The sequence below is a fragment of the Panthera leo genome, chromosome C1 (assembly GCF_018350215.1).
Source record: "Panthera leo isolate Ple1 chromosome C1, P.leo_Ple1_pat1.1, whole genome shotgun sequence".
In the NCBI taxonomy this organism is placed as follows: Eukaryota; Metazoa; Chordata; class Mammalia; order Carnivora; family Felidae; genus Panthera; species Panthera leo.
Window position 1 is genome coordinate 35,832,615 of NC_056686.1, and position 20,370 is coordinate 35,852,984.

Below are 20,370 nucleotides of genomic sequence, written 5' to 3' on the forward strand. Positions count from 1 at the left end.
TATAGAGAGAACTTTTAAAAACACTCTCATCCCAAAACAGTCATCCTTAAAAGCACTCTCAGCCCAGAACAATCATCCTTAACAAGGACTGAATGAAGGACAATTTGAAAACATTAGCATATGAGAATCTCTAGTAAATAAAACTCATAAGTAGTCTAAACTCTTGGAAACTGGTGTTTTTTCCACTGAAGTTTATTAACCAGAATAGAATCTATTGAGGGTACACAAACTAGCAAATAATTTGTGCCCTGTTTAATCTGGTAAGTTTTCTAATTTGTAGATCATTCCCATGATTTGTCATGAAAGTCTTGCCAGAATGTTTTTAAGCCATCCAGAGAAATGCGGGTGGATGCGAAGTTTAGGAAATACAATGGCTATAACGTAAAGGGAATATATTGATTTTGTTCTTTTGACAAGAGTCATCAGTATTTTTTAGGTGGCTGGATGAAGGGTATGCTTTTTTCTTTCAGTACTTTTACAGTCTTAATTTATATTAGTTTTGATTGTTGCTTTTCGTCTCTGAAAACTTAGTTTATATTCCCTGCGCTTGATTGCTCTTCTGTTGCTTTTATGATATAGGACTGTAATTTTTGTCTTAGAAAAACTGTTAGTTCTATCCATCATACCTCTGGTGCTTTCTCCTTTTATTCTCCTAGAATGGAGAATGGTGTGTTGGGAAATGCCCTGGAAGGTGTGCATGTGGAAGAGGAGGAAGGAGAAAAAACAGAAGACGAATCTCTGGTAGAAAATAATGATAACATAGATGGTATGTGGAGTTGCATGTGACATTCAGAAGATGCGACGTATATTTCTTGTGTACAGATGATGGAAGTAAGGCTCTCCCTATCCTGGATGGTCTCTCCCTAAGTTGCTGGGGGGTAAATAACCTGCATCTAGTGGAGACTACAGTGGAGGTAGCCAATTACTGAAACTGACAGCAGGCTTTTGTAAGAGGAAAACTTAATTTCCCCAATAAATGTGTTAAATTGATACTTTTAAATATACAACAACTTTAAATATTTTTCTGATGCAAAAATTTTAAAAGTCTGTGCAGCTCAGTGATTTTAATAGTCATGGTTTTGGAGTCTTTACACTTTTTGTGGCTAAGAAAATTAAATGTTAAATTCTAAGTAGAGTTTGGCTACTAGAGTTTTACATGTCAGTTGGAGGTTTATAATGTTCAGAGGAGAGAATAAAGCTTGGCATCTCTTACCTAACTGATAATCAGAATGCTCAAGTAAAAGAGTATCTAATTTAAGGAGCTTGGGTTTCTTTTGCAATAAGTTGCTCTGCTATCTGGGACTTTTTCCCTTTGCTTTTCTCAAGGGGGTAGATAAGTTTTAGGTCATCGCTAAAATTTAAGCCAGGTTGTTTGAGGGTTTAAAGGGAATGTATTTTTAGTTTCCGTTTATGCCTTTATCACTAAACTCGAAGACATGTTTATGCTTCATGTTCTTTAACCATGTAGAGGAAGCAAGGGAAGAGTTGAGAGAACAGGTTTATGACGCCATGGGAGAAAAAGAAGAAGCAAAAAAACCAGAAGACCAGTCTCTGGTAAAGCCTGAAATTGATAAAGAGCAGGAGACTGAAATGGAGAAGGGTGGAAGAGAAGATATGGATATAAGTGAGCCTGCACAGGAACTACAGGAAAAAGTTGAATCCACTCCAGATCAGTTAGCTGAAACCACTGAGGAAGCAAAAGAAACAGCAGCACCAGAAGGACTGAATGAAGCCAAGGTCACTTCTGAGAAGAGACCAGAGGAGGAAGCACCAGATGCTGAGGAAGAAAAATCAGTTTGTAGAACTGACATCCAAGAAGAATGCAGAGAAAAAGGAGGTCAAGAAAAGCAGGGAGAAGTAATTGTGAGCATAGAGGAGAAGCCAAAAGAAGCTTTAGAAGAGCAGTCTGATATGACTCTTGAAAAGCAGGGTACTGCAGTGGAGGCAGAAGCAGAGCCTATAGATTCAACAGTCAAGCCAGTGGATGTGGGTGGGGATGAGCCAAAGGAGCAGGTAGCTGCCTCTGAAAATGAGTCAGGAAAGGCTGTTCTTGAGCAGCTGGTAGGGCAAGAAGTACCTCCTGCTGAAGAGTCACCAGAGGTGACAGTAGAGGCTGCAGAGTCCTCAGCTGTAAAAGCTGGGTCAGAAGTCTCTGAGAAGCCTGGGCAGGAGATCACAGTTCTCCCTAAGGATGGTGCAGTCAATGGACTGTCAGCTGCAGGAGATCAGACTCCTGTTGAACAACAGACTAATGCAGAAGGACTGACAGAAACAAAAGATGGCTCAGGACTAGAGGAGAAGGTCAGGGCAGAGTTGGTTCCTAGCCAGGAGGAGACTAAGCTGTCCACAGAAGAGTCTGAGGCAGCTGGAGATGGGGTTGAGACCAAGGTAGCCCAGGGGGCTACTGAGAAATGCCCTGAAGACAAAGTTAAGATAGCTGCTAATGAAGAAACACAAGAGAGAGAAGAACAGATGAAAGAGGGTGAAGGTAACCGGGATATGCAAGAGCTGCAGTGGGTGGAGTACATTCTGGATTTGACTCACTAATCATGGGTAAAAGTCAGCCTTCCATTCAGGATTTTCCGTCTGCCTTTGGATTAGGAAAGGGCTAAATGAAAATGGGGGTAGTTTAAGAAGATTGTGATAAGTTTAGCAAGTTAAATCAAAAGCAAGTCTTTAGCTGGCTTATAAACTAACGCTTTTACTAACTGCAAAATAGGCCTTCTCTGTGATTTCTGAGACTTGGCTAGCTATCAGTAATTTGTATTGTACTAGCCAATAAAGGTGGATGGAGGGTGGTGGAGTAGGTAGGGAAATAGTGGGCTAGGCTGGCAGAGAATGCTGAATGGATGTTCACTTGCATGCCTCTGGATTTTTAAATTTACTGTTCACATGGTTCCTATTCTCTGCTTTGGGAAGCAGGATTAGAACAGTAGAATCCAGTGAATTGGTACACTTAAGCAGGCATGCCATTTAAATGAAGGCAGTTAACCACAGTGAAAGAATTCTGGTGACTTTTACTTTTAGTCTTCAGGTAGTACTTAGAGGCTTATTCACATTAGTTTTAAATTAGCCCCTCCAAAAGATAATGAAAAACTTAACTGTTAGCTCTCTTGCTGCTTTCCCCCTCATTTCATGCTTGCTTTGGCTGCTAAACTGAAGTTTTTGTTACTTAGAACGTTATAAAGTGTCTGGATGCTTTGTATAGTATTGGTCTAATTTTGATTCAATTCCATCAAGATGTATAAGCCTCTAATTAGTAATTAGATAACTGGCACGTCTGACTTGAGTTGTACTATCATTTGAGGATTCTACTGTCTGTAAGGTTCATCTAACGTTGGTATTAATAACCACAGGTATATTCTAGTTAATAGTTACTACTTCATATAATTGCCAGACTACTTCAAGAGTTCTCTTTACTTTTAGATTTTCAAAAACAAACAATCACTACTTGCAGCTCATCCTGGTAAAATACATTCTACCTATGTGCAGGTCGCTGCACTCCAGCCAGCACAGGCATGGTAACCAGAAATGAATTGGCTAAGTGGTAGTACCATTGGGCTGCTTATTGGGTTTTAGGAGTTCTTTATGGAAAAAGCACAGAACTGAATTACCTCAATTTTTAAGAAACTACCATGTCTTGATCTTTAATGATAGTGAGCAAAGACAGTAAGAAGTTCTGCTGGCTCTTTTAAGTTGGACTTTGAATAATAAGCTACAGTAGAGATGTCCTATTTCTCCAGTTCAAAAACTATTCTGTGGGATCACAAGTGACATTGTTAGAGCTTTCTCACATACATTATTTTTTATTCCAAGATTATACTATGTAGTAGGTAGTATTACTCCACTTACAGCCATGAGGAAATTGAGGCTTAGGGATTACGTTACATGTTTAGGGTCAAATACTAAGTCATAGTACTAGAATCCAACTCTAGATCTGACATGAATGTATTGCTGTCCCCAAGCCTACCTCACAGTGAGGAAGGTAGTTTTATCTCCTTTAATCCATCTCCTATCAAAAACTTTCTGGTCACTCTTTTCAAAACACTTATAAAAGCCCTAGGAGTCATCAGTTGCAGTTTTTAGTCTTATCCCAGCTACCACTCTACTTCTAAAGAAGGTAGTTTTCCATATTTTACAAAAGAAGAAATGGCAGGGGCACCTGGATGGCTCAGTCATTTAGGCGTCCCACTCTTGATTTTGGCTCAGGTCATGATCTCGGTTGGTTCGAGTCCTGAGTAGGGCTCTATGCTAACAGTGTGGAGCCTGCTTGGGATACCCTTCGCCACTCATGATCTCTGTCTCAAAAAAAAAAAAAAAAAAAAAAAAAAAAATTAAAAGCAAATGAAGAAATGGCAGAAAGAGGTTAAGCAATTTGCCTTAGTCATATAGCCAATAAGTGGAGGGCTGAGGTACCCAAACCTGCTGGCTCTAGGGCCCAAGCCCTCAACTCTCTGTGCTCTGTTGCTCTTTATGTGGCAACACTAGCCTGCAGAATTTTTTTTTTTTTTTTATTTTGAGAGAGTGTGTGAGCAAGTGGGGAAGGAACAGAGAGAGAGAATCCCAAGCAGACCTCCACACTGTCAGCCCAGAGCCTGATGCAGGGCTTGAACCCGCGAACCATGAGATCATGACCTGAGCCTGTCAGATGCCTAACTATACCACCCAGGTGTCCCTTTGCAGAAATCTTGTAAGTGGTTTTTTTTTTTTTTTCTCTCTCTCTATCTTTTAAGAATTTTGATTTTTTATTAAAAAAAAATTTTTTTTTAATGTTATTTATTTTTGAGACAGAGAGAGACAGAGCATGAACGGGGGAGGGTCAGAGAGAGGGAGACACAGAATCGGAAACAGGCTCCAGGCTCCGAGCTGTCAGCACAGAGCCCGACGCGGGGCTTGAACTCACGGACCGCAAGATCATGACCTGAGCTGAAGTCGGCCGCCCAACCGACTGAGCCACCCAGGCACCCCTATTTTTTAAAATTTTTAATGTTTGTTTATTTTGAGACAGTGCACACAAGTATGGGGCAGGGGGTGGGGGGGCAGAGAGAGAAGGAAAGAGAGAATCCTAAGCAGGCTCCGTGCTGTTAGCACAGACCCCAAAGTGGGACTCAATCTCATTAACTGCCAGGGCATAACCTGAGCTGAAATCAAGAGTTGGCAGTTTAACTGACTGAGCTAACCAGGCACCCCTTAAGATTTTATTTAAAAAAAAAAAAAAAAAAAAAAAAAAAAAAATTTTTTTTAAGGTTTATTTTTGAGAGACCGAGACAGAGCATGAGTCAGGGAGGAGCAGAGAGAGAGGGAAACACAGAATCTGAAGCAGGCTCAAGGCTCTGAACTATCAGCACAGAGCCCGACATGGGGCTTAAACTCCTGAACTGTAAGATCATGACCTAAGCCCAAGTTGGAAGCTTAACTGACAGAGCCAACTAGGTGCCCCTTAAGATTTTTAAGTAATCTCTACACTTAACAGGGGGCTCAAACTCACAACCCCAAAATCAAGAGTGTCACATATACTACCAACTGAGCCAGCCAGGTATCCCAGAGGTTTTCTCTTAAAATCCCATTTTCTACCACCTCTCTTAAAATGGCATTTATCCCTAATAAAGATAACTGATCTGTTCTTTTCTGATTGTCACACTAGATAGGATTGATAAGTAAACAAAGTTTTTAAATTGTAGGCACAGAGCTTGGCCATGCTCAGACTACTGGTCAGTCTGTAGTGTTTACCTGACTTAGTCCTGTGGGAGTGCTAGAATAACCAAAGAACCAGCAGATTGCCTTTACTTTGTCTTTAAGAGGAATTTTCTTCTTTGCACCATTCTGTGCCCTTAACTTTTGAACAGGCAACAAATTAGAGAAATGGTATAAAACTGTGTTTCCCTTTCTCCAAAGGATGATAATAGGCAAACTACAAAGAAGATTCCACTTTCAAAGAAGTTTGGAAAATATTTTAACAGATCACTTTACTGAGGACATCAGGGCAATTCCTATTAATACTTAAATACAGGTTACCAGATTGGAAAGTATTACTTTAAAGTAATGGCTTTCTCATTAACCTAGCTGCTTCTCTACCATCCCATGAAGGTAGTACAAATTTCTGCAGGAAAACCAATATTTTCTCACATTATCATAAGAGTTTTAGTTTAAAAATTTGATGTAAAACTCAGTAAGACTTTATGCCAAATTAGATGTCACCTAGCATTCTGGTATGAGTAGGAACAGATACCAGATAATTAAAAATAGAGAATAACCATACACATTTTGTTAATTTTTTCTACAAATTGTGAAGGTAAAATGTTTCACCGATTTACTTCACCCGTTTTGCATATTCTCCTGGAGAACGGGCTTCATTACCATCTAGTCTTAACAGTGTACTAAGTATACAAACATCTTGGAAATTTGGGCATGGAAAGATAATGGTGTGTGATGGTGGGTATTTATTTCAGAAGCACTAAATCACATGGTCAACGGGAAAAGTGACTCATTTGATAAAAGTTTACCAAAGAGGTTAATTAGCTTGTAACTTGTAATTGATTCTTAGAGGATTTCTTTTTTTAATTTAATTTTAATTTTATTTATTTAAGTAATCTCTACACCCAGTGTGGTGCTAGAACTTAAAATCTTGAGATCAAGAGTTACACATTCCATTGACTGTGCCGGCCAGGTGCCCTTCTTAAAGGACTTTGTTAGATTGTCCTACTAATTTATAATGTTTAGGAATTTTCTTTGCCTGTTCCCATCCTGAACCAGAATTGCTAGACAGATAAAAGTCCTTTAGCCTGACTTCCTGTCTAAGGCCTAATTGCCATATTCATGTTCCCATAATAGCTTAAGAGACAATATTTTGCTTGTGTTAAAAATGCTTAATGAAAGATGGCAGAGGTAGGCACATTATACCCAGTTTGTGAACTGTTTGTGCCCCCATAAGCCCATTTAAAAAAAATTTTTTTAACGTTTATTTATTATTGAAAGACAGAGTTAGAGCGTGAGCAGGGGAGGGACAGAGGGAGAGGGAGACACAGAATCTAAAGCAGGCTCCAGGCTCTGAGCTGTCAGCACAGAGCCTGACGTGGGGCTTGAACTCAAAAACCGCGAGATCATGACCTGAGCCCAGGTCGGACACTTAACCGACTGAGCCACCCAGGCGCCCCTATAAGCCCATTTTTAACCGCTTGATATTCTGAGCTTCATGTGGTGAATAGAGCTATTTATTAGCAGCCTGTCCTTCTACTAGGCATTTGACTTGTGAGTGTATGCCAGTATGGTAAATACAGTGTCAGTATGGCTGCAAATTTTATCATTATACTGGAGTAGAATAATTGGTTGTGGTAGTGCTCACTCATTTCTGTATGTACTAGAGCTGGCTGGAGTCTGTGGCATGCTCATTGGTGAGAGTTGGTAAGGACTATGCTTTTCTCTCTACAGCTCTGTTGTGGGAAAGCTAGTCTCTTGAGCATTCTTGATTTGAATGGACTGGGGTAATTTAACTTTTCATACTTTGTCAGCTTGTTAGTATTCTCTAACAAGTGGCCTAAAGACCCCAGGAACACTGGCTGAGGTCTCCATTTGCTTCTGGCTGAGTAGATGGGAACTTCTAGTAAACAAAAGGCTACAATAGCTAATATGTCTTGATCTGAGAGATCAGGAATGATTTTTAGAAGAGAAACATTCAGCCTTCTGATCACTGAAGGTATAAACCATAGACGCTATAAGATTATACAATCTAAATCTAGATTACACATGAATTAGACTGTAATCACTGGCTTTATATTTCTATCCAGTTCAAATATTAACTGACTTAGCATCTGGCCTGTTCTACCTCAGAATATAGGTTATTCAACCGACATTTATTGGAACTTCTGACTAGTTAAAAGATATCCTTAGTATTCTCAATACTGAGTAATTTTTGCTTGCAGAAACTGAAGGCTCAGAAGAGGAGGATAAAGAAAATGACAAGGCTGAAGAAACACCAAATGAATCCATTCTTGAAAACAAGGTAAATTATTTGTTCAGTATCAATTTCTGCTTTCTTTTTGTAGGACTGTAGCTTACTAGGTATGCCTGATTATTATCATAGCTTTTTCTTAGTTATACATTTAGATTTGTAATCTAAAGATGCCTGTCTTGTACTGCTGCCTAATACCAATGATTTGGATATACTTTTTAGTCTCTTCAAGAAAGTGAAGAGGAAGAGATTGGGAATCTAGAGCTTGCCTGGGATATGCTGGATTTAGCAAAGATTATTTTTAAAAGGTAAAACTTTTGTTGTGTCTAGGCTCAGGTTGGGAGTTCGGAGGTTGAATGAAAATAGAATACCAGTTAGGCTTGTGCAAATGCTGTTAAGGTTTCTGATCATCTTTTCCTTCTTTTAGGCAAGAAACAAAAGAAGCTCAGCTTTATGCTGCACAGGCACATCTTAAACTTGGAGAAGTTAGTGTTGAATCTGGTAATACATTTTTCATTTTACTCTCTCCTTTAATGTCCCCCCGCCCCCATTCTTCCTCTGATTCCTTAAAATTCAGCTTGACTGATCATAAGTTGTGGGCAGTTGGCTTTAAAGGACAGTTTGGGTTCCTGTAGCTCCTAGAGCTGTGTGAATAATCTCCCCTAACTGAAGTCTTTCAGTAGTTTTTTTTGTTTTGTTTTTTGTTATTTTGATATTGTTTATAGTCAAGGATCCTAGAGATGCTACAAAGAAAATGAAATGTAAAATAGAGCATTCCTGTAGGATAGTCTAAAATTTAGAAATATTGGGGCGCGTGGGTGGCTCAGTCGGTTGGGCGTCCGACTTCGGCTCAGGTCATGATCTCGCGGTCCATGAGTTCGAGCCCCGCGTCGGGCTCTGGGCTGATGGCTCAGAGCCTGGAGCCTTCTTCCAATTCTGTGTCTCCCTCTCTCTCTGCCCCTCCCCCGTTCGTGCTCTGTCTCTCTCTGTCTCGAAAATAAATAAAATGTTAAAATAAATAAATAAAAATAAAATAAAATTTAGAAATATTAGATGCTATCCATTTGCTTGCTTTTCTTTTTCTCTTTATTAGAGAATTATGTCCAAGCTGTGGAGGAGTTCCAGGCCTGCCTAAACCTTCAAGAACAGTACCTGGAAGCCCATGACCGTCTCCTTGCAGAGACCCACTACCAGCTGGGCTTGGCCTATGGGTACAACTCTCAGTATGATGAGGCAGTGGCACAGTTCAGCAAATCCATTGAAGTAATTGAGAAGAGAATGGGTGAGTGAACATCAGCTATTTGATGCTAAGCTTGGTGGATCCAGTAATTGACAAGATTTTTAAAAAATGGATCCCCTTGTGGTTAACTATTAGTGATCACTTTAGCCTGTTTTTTGTAGCTGTACTAAGTGAGCAGATGAAGGAGGCTGATGGATCATCTTCTGAATATGAAAAAGAAATTGAGGAGCTGAAGGAACTGCTACCTGAAATTAGAGAGAAGATAGAAGATGCGAAGGAGTCCCAGCGTAGTGGGAATGTAGCTGAATTGGCTCTGAAAGCAACTCTGGTTGGTTTGGTTTCCTTTTAAAGTTTTGGTAATAGTATGATATTGTTGGAAGTCATCATGGTATTAGTGTTCCATTTGTCTAGGAACCATGACTTGGTTTCTGAGGAGCTGGTTGTTGAAGGAATGTGAGAATTTATCTAATTATTCCTATCAGATATGCTTAAGATAGTATAATGCTTAAGAGAAGACACTCTGGAGCCATACTGGGTTTGAGCTCTGTATCTGCTGCTTACTGTGTGTGGCCACAGGCATGTTACCTAACATTTCTTTGCCTTAGTTGACTCATCTGTAAGATGGGGATAATAATACCTGTAGGTTAAAATACTTATGACAATACAAATAGTGTTCGCTTAATAAATATTAGCTATTACTTCCATCTTTGAGAACTCCTATTTAGATTAGCAAGGTATTGATGGCTTCTAGCCCCACATTTCCTGGCTCTGCTTTCAGCTGCTGGAATGTCAGGGAGCATCCTATCCTCCTGGTGATGACATGATACAGAGGGGTTAATTTAACATCTACACTGCCTAAGCTCCCAGTTTGGGGATGGCAGGTGTAGGTAGAGGTGGGTGGACGATATTGCTTCTATAAGGAAGCCCGCTAGTATTTGAGGTCTTAATCAGAATCAGTTGTTTCTGATTAAGATGGTCAGTACCGTTGTAGGACTGTGGGTGACCTGGTGGGTTTTGTCCTGGGCCCCACTTGGGTCTGTCACCTCCCAAACAGGTGGAGAGCTCTACTTCAGGTTTCACTCCTAGTGGAGGAGGCACTTCAGTCTCCATGGTGAGTATGCGGGTGGTTTTTGTCACTTAACATCAGGTCTGTTGGCCTCATGTAGCTGTACGTTGCTAACAAAGTCCTTTTTGCCAGGTTGCCAGTAGAAAGCCAACAGATGGTGCTTCCTCATCTAACTGTGTGACTGATATTTCCCACCTTGTCAGAAAGAAGGTAAATGTACATGTGGTCATTTCTGTCTTTCCAGTCTTTTTGTTTTGTTTTTTGCTTCAAGTGATACATGGGGAATGCATTCCCTAATATTTGATGCAATAAGACACTCATTTTGCAAAGTTGGTGAGGATTTGAGTGAACGTAGTTTTCACTTGAATATGTCTTCTAACAAAAATTTCCAGGCCTCTTCTGGCCTAGGAGTATCAAATCAGAAAAGTTGCTGAGGAGACTTGGTCTCATGGCTCATCTTAGGAAGCAGGCAGGTTTTGACAGTAGTCATTCAGCAGCAGACCTAATGATCCTTATACTCCTGACTCTGCCTGTAGTTACAATAGTTTTTTTTTTTTTTTTTCCCCTCTTGTGGGAGACTGATTCCTTTGTTTCTGACTCCCAAAATTGTGGTTTGGTTATTGTTTAGATCTCCTTACCCTACCCCACCTTACCACTAGGGAGGCTGAATTGGTATGTTTTGGCAGACCACTTTATTGTATTGAACTCAGGTTGGCTTCTGCCTCTGTGGCCATGGGAGAAGACCCTTAGACCTGTGGATCCTGGTGCTGCAAAACCATGGGGTGGCAGCGGCAGGGGAGGAGAGGAGTAAAGGGACTGTTAAAAAGTTCTGCAGTTCTTTTAAAAATATCCAGCACATTTGTGAAGCTCACAATTATATCTTCAGAGGAAACCAGAGGAAGAGAGTCCCCGAAAAGATGATGCAAAGAAAGCCAAACAAGAGCTGGAGGTGAATGGAGGCAGTGGGGATGCCGTCTCCAGTGGAAATGAAGTTTCAGAAAACATGGAGGAGGAGGTGGGCAGTTAAGAGGGCTTGGACTCTTGCCTTATTTCCCCTTGTTCTCAGGGCCTGGGGAAACTAGTCCTCCTAAGTGCATGTTCCCTGCCTTGAGCCTGTTTGTTTTTATAAGGGTTGCATTCAGTTAATCCACTGTGCAGGAAACGATTTGGTTATGGAATGTAGGATGTCCCGTTGACAGATGGAAACTATATACATACCACAGGTCCCATCCTAATGAATGTATGAGAAGGTATTTAATTGGCAAGACCATTGGGTTACTTCTGCTTCCTCCTTTCCAGGTAACCTATAAACATTGGCATGGTCAGCCCTATTCTAGAAAATTTAGGAAATGGCCTTATATTTTGTGGTCATTGCCGTTATTCATGTAGGGAGCAAAGCAGGGTTTTAAGAGACCTGTTTACTTTCTCTAAGGCCTCTACTCAATTATATAAGACGGAATGGCTTAAACTAGGTAGGGTCATTTATGCCCAGGCTCCCTGTTTGTCTTCCAGGCTGAGAATCAGGCTGAAAGCCGGGCAGCAGTGGAGGGGACCGTGGAGGCCGGAGCAACAGTTGAAAGCACTGCATGTTAAGAGAGGGCGCAGAGCCTTCCTCCTGAGGGAAAGTGTTTTTGTATATAATGTATTTTTTCACTTTGGGGGGATTCTTTTTGTATAACTTCAATAAAGATTGTAAGCAAAGGTTGAGGCTTTGATGATTTTTTTCTTAAACATTGGCTGAATCTGTGCCTTGGAACGCTCCAGGTTTTGTATAGTGGCCAAAGGCACCCCCCACTCCCTTTCTGTACTGTTCTCATCCAAATTCCTACCTATTGTGGAGGTGATCAAATAAAGCATGGTTATAGGCCTTTTGTCTTCCAATGGTGCTATGCTTTTTCCATTTTAAATACTGCACTCAGCTGTGTTGCAAACCTTCAGTGGTGCTGTCCCTGGATGGGGGCTACAAAAACAAGACTTGGTGAAGATCTTGCTCTTTGGTGCTGATACTTCTGTTTGATGGACTTTGTGAGCTGATAACCGCCTCTGAGTCAGGCCTTGGTACTTTTATCCACTTAGTCTCCAACTGGGGGCCAATAATCCTGTCTGGAAAAAGAACTCTGAAGAAAACTTGTGAGGGAGTGGTGGGGGAAACCTTGAGAACTGGTGTGCTAATTATAGAGAAATGAGCTTTCTGGTTTGAAAGTGGCTGAGGGACAGACTGGACCCTTTGGATGTGCTTGGGAGAATCTGTGGGGAGGCTGGTTGATGGAGTTTTGTTTTCTGTACAGAAAGGCTGAAATTATCTATCAACTTGAATCCGAATTGTTACCCCATCTGCAGTTTTGACTTCTCAAATAAAGATGGTAAAAAAGCTCTTGGTCTGGACTTGTGTTTAAAGATTTTCAGATTCAGTGTCTCCTTCTCTGCCCCTCCTCTGCTCACTCTTACTCTCTCAACTAAATGTTTAAAAAAAAAAAAAAAAAAAAAATCTTCACTGGGATCCTTGACTGCCTAGAGCATTTCCATGTGGAAGGTGGGGTTGAAAGTCTGGCTGCCCAGTCTAAGGGTGCTGGTGCTTAGGATACTGGTACTAAAGCCATCCCATTAGGACCTCACAGATGCCCAGGATGCAAGGTAAATGGAGAGCCTCCATATATCAGCTGCCTCTGACCCGACCCTTAGTTTAATTACTTGTTATGCATCAGGCATTGTTTGGATCTGAATTCCAAACAGTGCCTGCCCTACATTACCTAGAGGGAGTTATTTAATTCTGACCACCCACAGGGCTACTTTGCTGCACTAGACTCTAGGTCAGAAACTGCCATTTTAATAACCAATGTCAGAGGCAGTTTTTCACTTTATTATTTTGTCCCCTAAATACAAGAGAAAATGGAGTTTTTCTGGGCTGGTTATGGTAACTCATGGCTGCAGATCTTCCTGAAGATGCCTTCGTATTGCAGGTACCAAGTCCTGAGGGTTTTAGGCCTAATATCAAATTTCAGCCAGATTTCACAAGTGACCCTCTAAGTGTGTAAGATATGGGAGCTCCTAGTTTATGGGACCTTTAGAGCCTGGATGGCTTCCCAGAGGATGTCCTGAGGAAGCTTGGATTTGAATGAAGAAGTGTGGCAACAAGATAGGCTTTAGCAAGAAACGTGGGAATAAGTTCAAGTTCTTTTAATGAATTAAAGAGTGCCCTTGCTCATCTTTGAAAGGATTTAGATGCCAGGCAGTATTGCAAATAACCTTACATTCACTTAATCGCCACATCTGTTTTACACAAGTATTTTTGAAAGGTGGTAAAGCCGTTGGAGCTTTTATCTGCTATTTGCTCCTAGACCTTCAGAAGGTGTAGTAGTAAAACTGCAGGTCTGGCAACTTCAAATCCTAGATCTCTGCATGTTAAGCTACTCCTGCCCATATTTTCCTAGACCCAAAGCCAGAGGGGGTAGGTCAAAGCTGTGATGAGGGCCCAAACCCTCATCTCAAACCTTGACTGCTGAGGGGCTCTTCTGTGGGAGGAGGGGGATCAACAAAGCCAGCTTTTGGGGCAAGGGAGCTGGCTTCCAGTGAAGGCGAACTGGACATCTGTGGAACAGGGAGAAGAAAGTATCTTTAGCAAGAGGTTTGTCTTGACTACCCAGTGTAAACCAAGTTAACCTCATTGTTCTCTGATTTCCTTATCCATTTACCTAGATCTACCTAATAGGATGTATGAGGGTTAAATGAGTTCATTCACAGCACTTGATAACTTGGCACATGGTGGTCAGCAAATACCGGCAATTAACCACACACCAATCACACCTGTGGTGCCCCTAGCTCCAGGTGGGCCCTCACCAGAGGTGGGTACTGGTATTCCTGGGCACTTGCTGGATTGATCTCTGCCAGTGTCTGGACACCTGCATCTCTTGCATTAACCAGTCGCAGAAAGAGCTCAGCCTGACCTACCTGGAGAGAGATGAAATAGTAATGCATCTGTACCTGGAGTAGACCCAGTCCTCATTACTCCACACTTACCTGGGGAATCCCATTCAGCTGCCCAAGGCTAAGGCTGGGGTCCAGAGGAAGGGCCCGAAGTGGAATACGCCAGTGACCACTTAGCACTCTTTGATCCTGGTCAAATAACACCAGTGAGGCCCAAGCCTTTGGCTGTGGTGCTGTAGCCCATGCCAGCCCCTGCCAGGCCTGTAGCTCACAGACCAAGGATACTGATGGTGAAGGTGGCAGTCTAGAACAACCAAAACAAGGTGTCAGAACTGTTCTCCCTTCCTAGGATAGCCCTCAGAGCCAGTGGCCCTATGTACACATGAGAAAACTCAGAATGAGGGAAAAGCCTCAAAATGTGGCACCAAAGCCAATCTCCACATACTGACCTGGGTACAGGCTGCCTGCTGGCAAGGATGGCACAGTTGCCCATGGGCCCAGGAGCTGGAGGTGGGGGCAAGCAAAGGGCTGGGGGCAATGCTGTGACCCCTCCTGTATCCTGTCCATCTCGGGTCAAACCGGTCAGTAGTTGCACCCAAATCCAAGAAGCCTCAAGTCCCCGAAGGAAGTCATAGAAAATGACCAGACCAGCCCTGAAGAACACAGGTCTCAGCTGGCACCTACACATAAACACACCCCCAGCTCCTCTTAACCTTGCCCCCCCCCCCAACCCTCATTTGTCCTAGTGGTCTCCTTAATTAAAAGTGATGACCAAGTCACAGAGGATGTCAAAAGAGGAAGCCTGCCTCACCCAGGGTCGTAGGGTGCAGGGCCCAGAACGTCAGAAGTGGGCAGGAGGAAGTGTGCATCCAGGCCTAGGTTTCTGGTCATGGTTCCAGGAGGCTGCGGCTGTGGATGGGGAAAGAGTGGACCCCGGAAAGCCTCCCAGGTGTCCGTGCTTCCCCAACTGCACAAAACAGAACTGCCTGCCACCCTCCCCCACCAAACCCCTGGGTCCTCACAGCCTCTTCTGTGCCACTCAATAGGACACCTGTGGGGTGTGGAATCGGTGGCAGTGGGGGAGCCACCCGGGGTGGGAGGCGTGGGGGATCTTCCCTCCTTCTCAGACTTGGGCTGGGATTCGCGGCAGGTCGCAGCTTCCTAGGCCCTGGGAGCAGAATTAAGAGTAGGGTACCCCTAAGCAGGACGCAGCAAGTAACAGCGCTGAGATAACCCTCCCCCGGGAGCCTAGGTGCATGGACACCTGAAGATGCACATAAACAAGGACGGACAGCACATAAACACCAGCCTCATTCCCCACACATGGTCCCTCTAACCCCCTCTTCTGAGCTTGGTCTGATTGAGCTAGGTGACCTGGGACGGGTACTCGCTGAAGCCAGGACGCAGGGCCTGCGCCTCTCTGCATCTGCAAGGCCAGGATTTCTGCCTCCAGGCGCCGGTTTTCAGCTTCCACTACTAGAAGCTCCCCCAGTGTGGCATCTGCCTTCCTTCCTGCGATGAAAAGTCCGACCTGTCACCTCTGACCTCTGGTGACCAGCTGGTGAGATTCTGAGTTATCCAGCTTTAGGTCTCTTTGGACAAGGCTGGACTTGTCAGGTAACATTCTAGCCATTGCCACAAAGACCACCCAGGTTTTATACTTCTGGGTTTTTGCTCAGGTGGTCCTCATGCCTCCCTCAACCGCCCTTTTCCTCCTCCCACAATTAAGACCACCGCATCTGAGAGGCACTCCTGGCCGGCCCCCCGGCCCCCTCCTGTTCACCCCTGCGAGTCCGCAACCGCTGCAGCTCCAGTGTTGAGGCCTCCACTTGCAACTGACATATCTGGCCCAAAACGCCGGGGTCCCGGCCCCCGCCTCGAACATAGGCCTCGCGCAGGGCCCTAGGAAGGGAGTAGGGGACAAAAAGGCAGCAGCGTCTTTCCAGAGCTGATCAGCGCTTCGCCCATGCCGTACCCGGGCCCGGGACCTCACCCGATCTCGGCAGCCAGAGTCCCTGGGTTGGCCTGTAGTACCGGACAACAGAGTTCTGCCTGTCGCAAGGGGTTGAGCCCGGTCCTGGAGCAGAGGGATACCGGCGCGGAAAAGGTATTACAGATCCAGACGCCAGGCCTCCGGAAGCCCCGCCCCTTCCCGAGCTAACACTCGCAGCTTTCCAGCGGCTTAGGGGCTGGAGCCTCGCGCGTCCCGCCCTCCAGAGGGTCCCGCCCCGCCCCAGCCCCGCCCCCAAGCCAGCTCAGCTGAGCTACCGAATTCCCCGAGCCGGCTCTCACCCGGACTCTGGCTGTAGCTGCTGAACGTGCGCCCCTAGCACTTCCAGAGCTCCCCGCGTTCGCCGGCCTTCTGCCCTGAGTTCTCGAAGCTCCCGCTCCAGGCCGATAAGGCGTGATATTCCGCCCCGGGTCTGGGCCAAACCTTGGAGGCGTTGGCTCAGTTCTGAGGCGGTAAAGGATTGGGTCGCAACGGGGCCAACAAACTCAAATCCGAAGGGCGAGGGGCGGAGCGGGCCCTTAGTCCCCCTCTCCTTTCCCCTCACCCTCGTTGCGTCGCTCCAGGGCAAGGCTCTGTGCCTTCGTCTCCACCATCCGCTTTGCGTGAGTCTTTTGCAATGCCCAAAGCCTCTCTCCCGGGCTTCCAGCAGCTTCTGGGGTGGGGCCCTGAGTCAGCGCCTCACAACGTCTTCGGAGCCCTTCTGATCTTCGGGGGACCTCTGTTATCCAGGGTTGCATTTCCTGTAGGTACAGCCACAGCCGCTGCACCTGGAGATAACAGGAACGCGCGATCTCTGTTAGGAGTAATCCGACCTATAATCTGCCTGATCTGTAGGCTTGGGGAGGACGCTGAATTTTGAGCCAAGAGTACCTCCTCCGTTAGCTTCTTCAGAGCCAATTTGCTGGCCTCTTGGTCTGAGATGCCCTGGTGTCCTTGTGGCACAACCTGGCGACAGGGTGTGGGATGAGAAATCCTCAAAGAGTTGTCTGAATACCCGCCCGGTTTGGCCAGAGGCGGCCTGTTGAGGGGTGTGCACCAGGTGTTACCTCTCGGGTCAGATGGCCAATGCAGAAGCGCTGAGTGTGGGTAGCCAGCAGGGCCCAGGAGCGGAAAACCATGTCACAGGACCCACAGGACAGGAGCCCTGGCTCCCCAGAGTAGGAGGCCATGGAATGGGATCCCTTTCCTGACACCAGACAAGACCTGCAGAAGACAGGGCAGAGGGCAGGGGAATGGGAGAGGAGTTTGAAACAGAAAGCCAGAGGCAGAGAGGAAAGGCCAGGTTTACTGAGTTTAGATTGTTTATGTTTGGGGAGGAGATTTAGCAACCTGGGAAACAACTACAAGTCTAGGCAGGTCTGGAGCATGGGCGGGAAAAAGCAGGCCACCTTTGGGAGGAGCCCCTAAAAAGCGTCACAAGGACTGCTCTACCTAATTACATGAGCATGGGCAAGTCCCTTTTAAAATCTCCGTTTCTCTGCTTATATAAAGGGGAACAAACAGCTGTCTCCTAGGCTGGCTGGGCCCCATCACTCCCAATTGCTGGCCACTGAATAGCCTCCAGCAGGGAGGTGTCATCTTGTTCATTCTTGTTTTCCCCCAAATGGATGTTACCCAAGTTAGCCCCATTCTCCATTCTAGGGAACACCTGGGAATGGAAGCAATCGTCCCTTCTGGGTTTTCTTCCAGGAAACCTGTCTTTCCTGTAGGCTGAAAAGCTCTTCTTTGCACTGTGCCTCTCTGGAAGAAACCACAGCTTTTGCATAACCAAGTCACACCAAAGCCAGCGGTCTCTCCCTAACACCCATTCCCTGATTCCTGTTTTTTGGGTTTTGTTTTGTTTGGCTATAGAGGAAAGATAGTCCACACAGGCCAAGGAATGGAAAGTTCAGGGAGAACATTATAAATTTATCAGATGAGGGTAAGCTTTCACTTGAGCTGGCCAGGGGCCAGGGAGGCCCTTCTTGTGGGTCAGATCTCTCTGCCACCTCCCCAAAGATCTGCATCCATCAGAGGCAGGAGCTCTGACTTAGCCCCATGTTTCCAAACTCCCTTTTCTAAACAAGATAGAGACTTAAGGTAGCAACACCCCCATGTAAGGCCAAGATATGACCAGCAACAGCTTGCAAAGTGTTTCAAAGCATGTGATCTCAGTCCAGCTTAAGTCCAAGGGAGAAGAAGGGCACATTTTTAGAAATCTGTTCTGTGAAAGCTAGTTAGGAGCAAAGCCCAAGGCTAAACAGGTACGATATTTCTATCTCAACCAATTTCTCATGTCTGGTTTAATACTTTTGCAACTTAATTCATTTATAGTATTCACGGATTCTAATATGCACGTTTTTCCCACATTTTAACACTGAAATCAGGATCGACAATGTAGTAACTGCCAAGTTTTCTTATTACTACATAAAAGAATGTCTTCAAATAGATATATTCAATGAAATATGACAGTTTTTATTGCTCAATCAACATTTCCACTTGGACTACTTGTAACACTAGCAGGAGAGACTATATAATAGTGTGGCAGACAGGGTCTCTGCCTTCCTAGCCTTTAGAATCCAACAAATGTCATGCTAGTCTTTCTGCCTCTAGGCCTCTACCCCTTCTGAAGACACTACAAGTTAGTCATCTAACATGCAATGAGGCCTGTTGCTCTGCTGCTGGTCTCCTATTAGAGTATGATCTTAGACCTCTATAGCCACTGTAGGGATGGCCAAAGAGTGCCAGTATCAATATGTTTGGTTTAACTTCTACCTGGTCCATCAAATTTTGGACTAAGGTTTCATTTTTAATGTAACTTTATTTTCTTTCCTACTGGGCTGGGCACTCCCTGCATCCCCAGAGCCTTGCTGGGGAAGTGTACGTTGAATGAAAAAATGTACCTCCTCCACTGGTCACCCAGACAGCACTGGCTCAAACCCTTTCCCATGTTCTTATTTAGCAGGAAACTGAGACATAAACCTTCCTTAAAATATGCACACTGGTAAATACTTAAGCAGTGAAAATCAGTTTCAGGAAGGAAACTTGGGTTTCTGATTTTATTATGGGTAATTTATTGCACAAATTCTTCTGCATCAGAAAAGTATCTGCTAAAAGGAGAAACAGGTGTGTCTGAATTCAGATTTCCCTCAGACTTCGAAAAGTATTTCCCCAAAGAATCCACTCATCTAATTTTAAAGGAAATATACTTCTTACACAAGACAATCCAAACTGATGCAAAATATTTATTCCAAGTTAGTTATTTTATGCAGTAGTTTTCCCCCTCAACAGACTTGTGATAACCACATCTTTTAAATCTGTAAATAATGTTATCAAAATAATCTTAATCTTTGAAATCTCACAAAAATTTATATTTTACAATCCACCCTGAATATCAAGGCTGCAAGAATAACACATTTCCTATATCCAAATATTTTACAGCTGTACCCAAAAAGGAAAAAAAAAAAAAAAAAGAAAGAAAAAGAAAACCATGTATGCTTGGTTAAGGGCTATCGTTACCCGAGCAGCCAAAAATAAAATAAAATATCCAAATTATTAGCATTAATTTAATACAATTATAACTTCAATAGTCACTTTGTCATTGACAATGATTGCTTGAGCACAGGGGTGAGTGCCCCAAGGGCTGGTAGTAGAAGCTGTTGCTGCAGACCGGTGTTTCCTCCTCTCTGCACTGCCAGCTCCCACCTGTGCATCGCCCCATATATACTGTGTCTGTGTGTGTGTATTTAAAAAATTTTTCCCATCACACAAACTTCTCTCTATTAAGCAGATAACAGGGAAAGAACAACAACAAAAGCTAAACAAGCCAATTGCTCTCTCTTTGGGATATGATTATTTCCCTTGTGCATGAAGTATTCAACAACAACATAAGAAAAGGAAAAGAACAATTTCTTTTGTATACTCTCTAAACACACAAGCTGAGTTTCCTGGGTCAGATTTGTGAACATTTATATGCCTACTTCCAGGCATCGTCATCTGATGTTTCACTGCTACTGGTTTCCGTGTCTGAGTCCTCAAACTCTGCTTTACAAGTGCTTCTCCACGGGGAGAACAGGCTGGAACTGCGGCTCTGCAAAAAGCCATTCTTCCCAAAGCCATTTCTTCTCAGCTATGGTTAGCATGGGAAAGAAAAAAGAAAACCATCAAAAATGACACTGGCAATGAGACCTGGAAAAGGCCAG

The 20,370-nt window shown here is 44.0% G+C and overlaps 3 protein-coding genes across 10 annotated transcripts in view; 1 reads left to right on the top strand and 2 right to left on the bottom strand.

The window, feature by feature from the left end:
• Window positions 1–11,959, top strand: part of LOC122226932 (nuclear autoantigenic sperm protein) — a 43,186-nt gene extending 31,227 nt beyond the window's left edge. For 4 of the 7 annotated variants that reach the window (XM_042950940.1, XM_042950939.1, XM_042950941.1 and 1 more), the window contains 11 exons: window positions 657–766; window positions 1,469–2,488; window positions 7,920–7,999; window positions 8,171–8,256; window positions 8,376–8,449; window positions 9,042–9,230; window positions 9,350–9,516; window positions 10,243–10,299; window positions 10,387–10,464; window positions 11,141–11,269; window positions 11,767–11,959. In XM_042950940.1, the coding sequence (XP_042806874.1) occupies window positions 657–766; window positions 1,469–2,488; window positions 7,920–7,999; window positions 8,171–8,256; window positions 8,376–8,449; window positions 9,042–9,230; window positions 9,350–9,516; window positions 10,243–10,299; window positions 10,387–10,464; window positions 11,141–11,269; window positions 11,767–11,847 (2,071 nt within the window). In that variant the 3' untranslated portion in view covers window positions 11,848–11,959. The remainder of the gene's footprint in view (window positions 1–656; window positions 767–1,468; window positions 2,489–7,919; window positions 8,000–8,170; window positions 8,257–8,375; window positions 8,450–9,041; window positions 9,231–9,349; window positions 9,517–10,242; window positions 10,300–10,386; window positions 10,465–11,140; window positions 11,270–11,766) is intronic. The other 3 variants (XM_042950943.1, XM_042950942.1, XM_042950946.1) reach the window with 3 other exon arrangements.
• A 73-nt stretch (window positions 11,960–12,032) lies between these two features.
• On the bottom strand, window positions 12,033–19,305 carry CCDC17 (coiled-coil domain containing 17). The gene is given in 13 exon segments (XM_042950947.1): window positions 12,033–13,842; window positions 14,092–14,202; window positions 14,272–14,482; window positions 14,628–14,831; window positions 14,990–15,087; window positions 15,201–15,346; window positions 15,553–15,690; window positions 15,962–16,080; window positions 16,172–16,255; window positions 16,471–16,633; window positions 16,734–16,956; window positions 17,060–17,140; window positions 17,143–19,305. Coding segments are annotated over 13 exon segments (1,902 nt in total). The 5' UTR covers window positions 17,359–19,305; the 3' UTR covers window positions 12,033–13,734.
• An 88-nt stretch (window positions 19,306–19,393) lies between these two features.
• GPBP1L1 (GC-rich promoter binding protein 1 like 1) overlaps window positions 19,394–20,370 on the bottom strand; it is a 66,984-nt gene continuing 66,007 nt past the window's right edge. For both annotated transcript variants that reach the window (XM_042950952.1, XM_042950954.1), the window contains one exon: window positions 19,394–20,297. In XM_042950952.1, coding sequence (XP_042806886.1) covers window positions 20,145–20,297 — 153 coding nt within the window. In that variant the 3' untranslated portion in view covers window positions 19,394–20,144. The remainder of the gene's footprint in view (window positions 20,298–20,370) is intronic.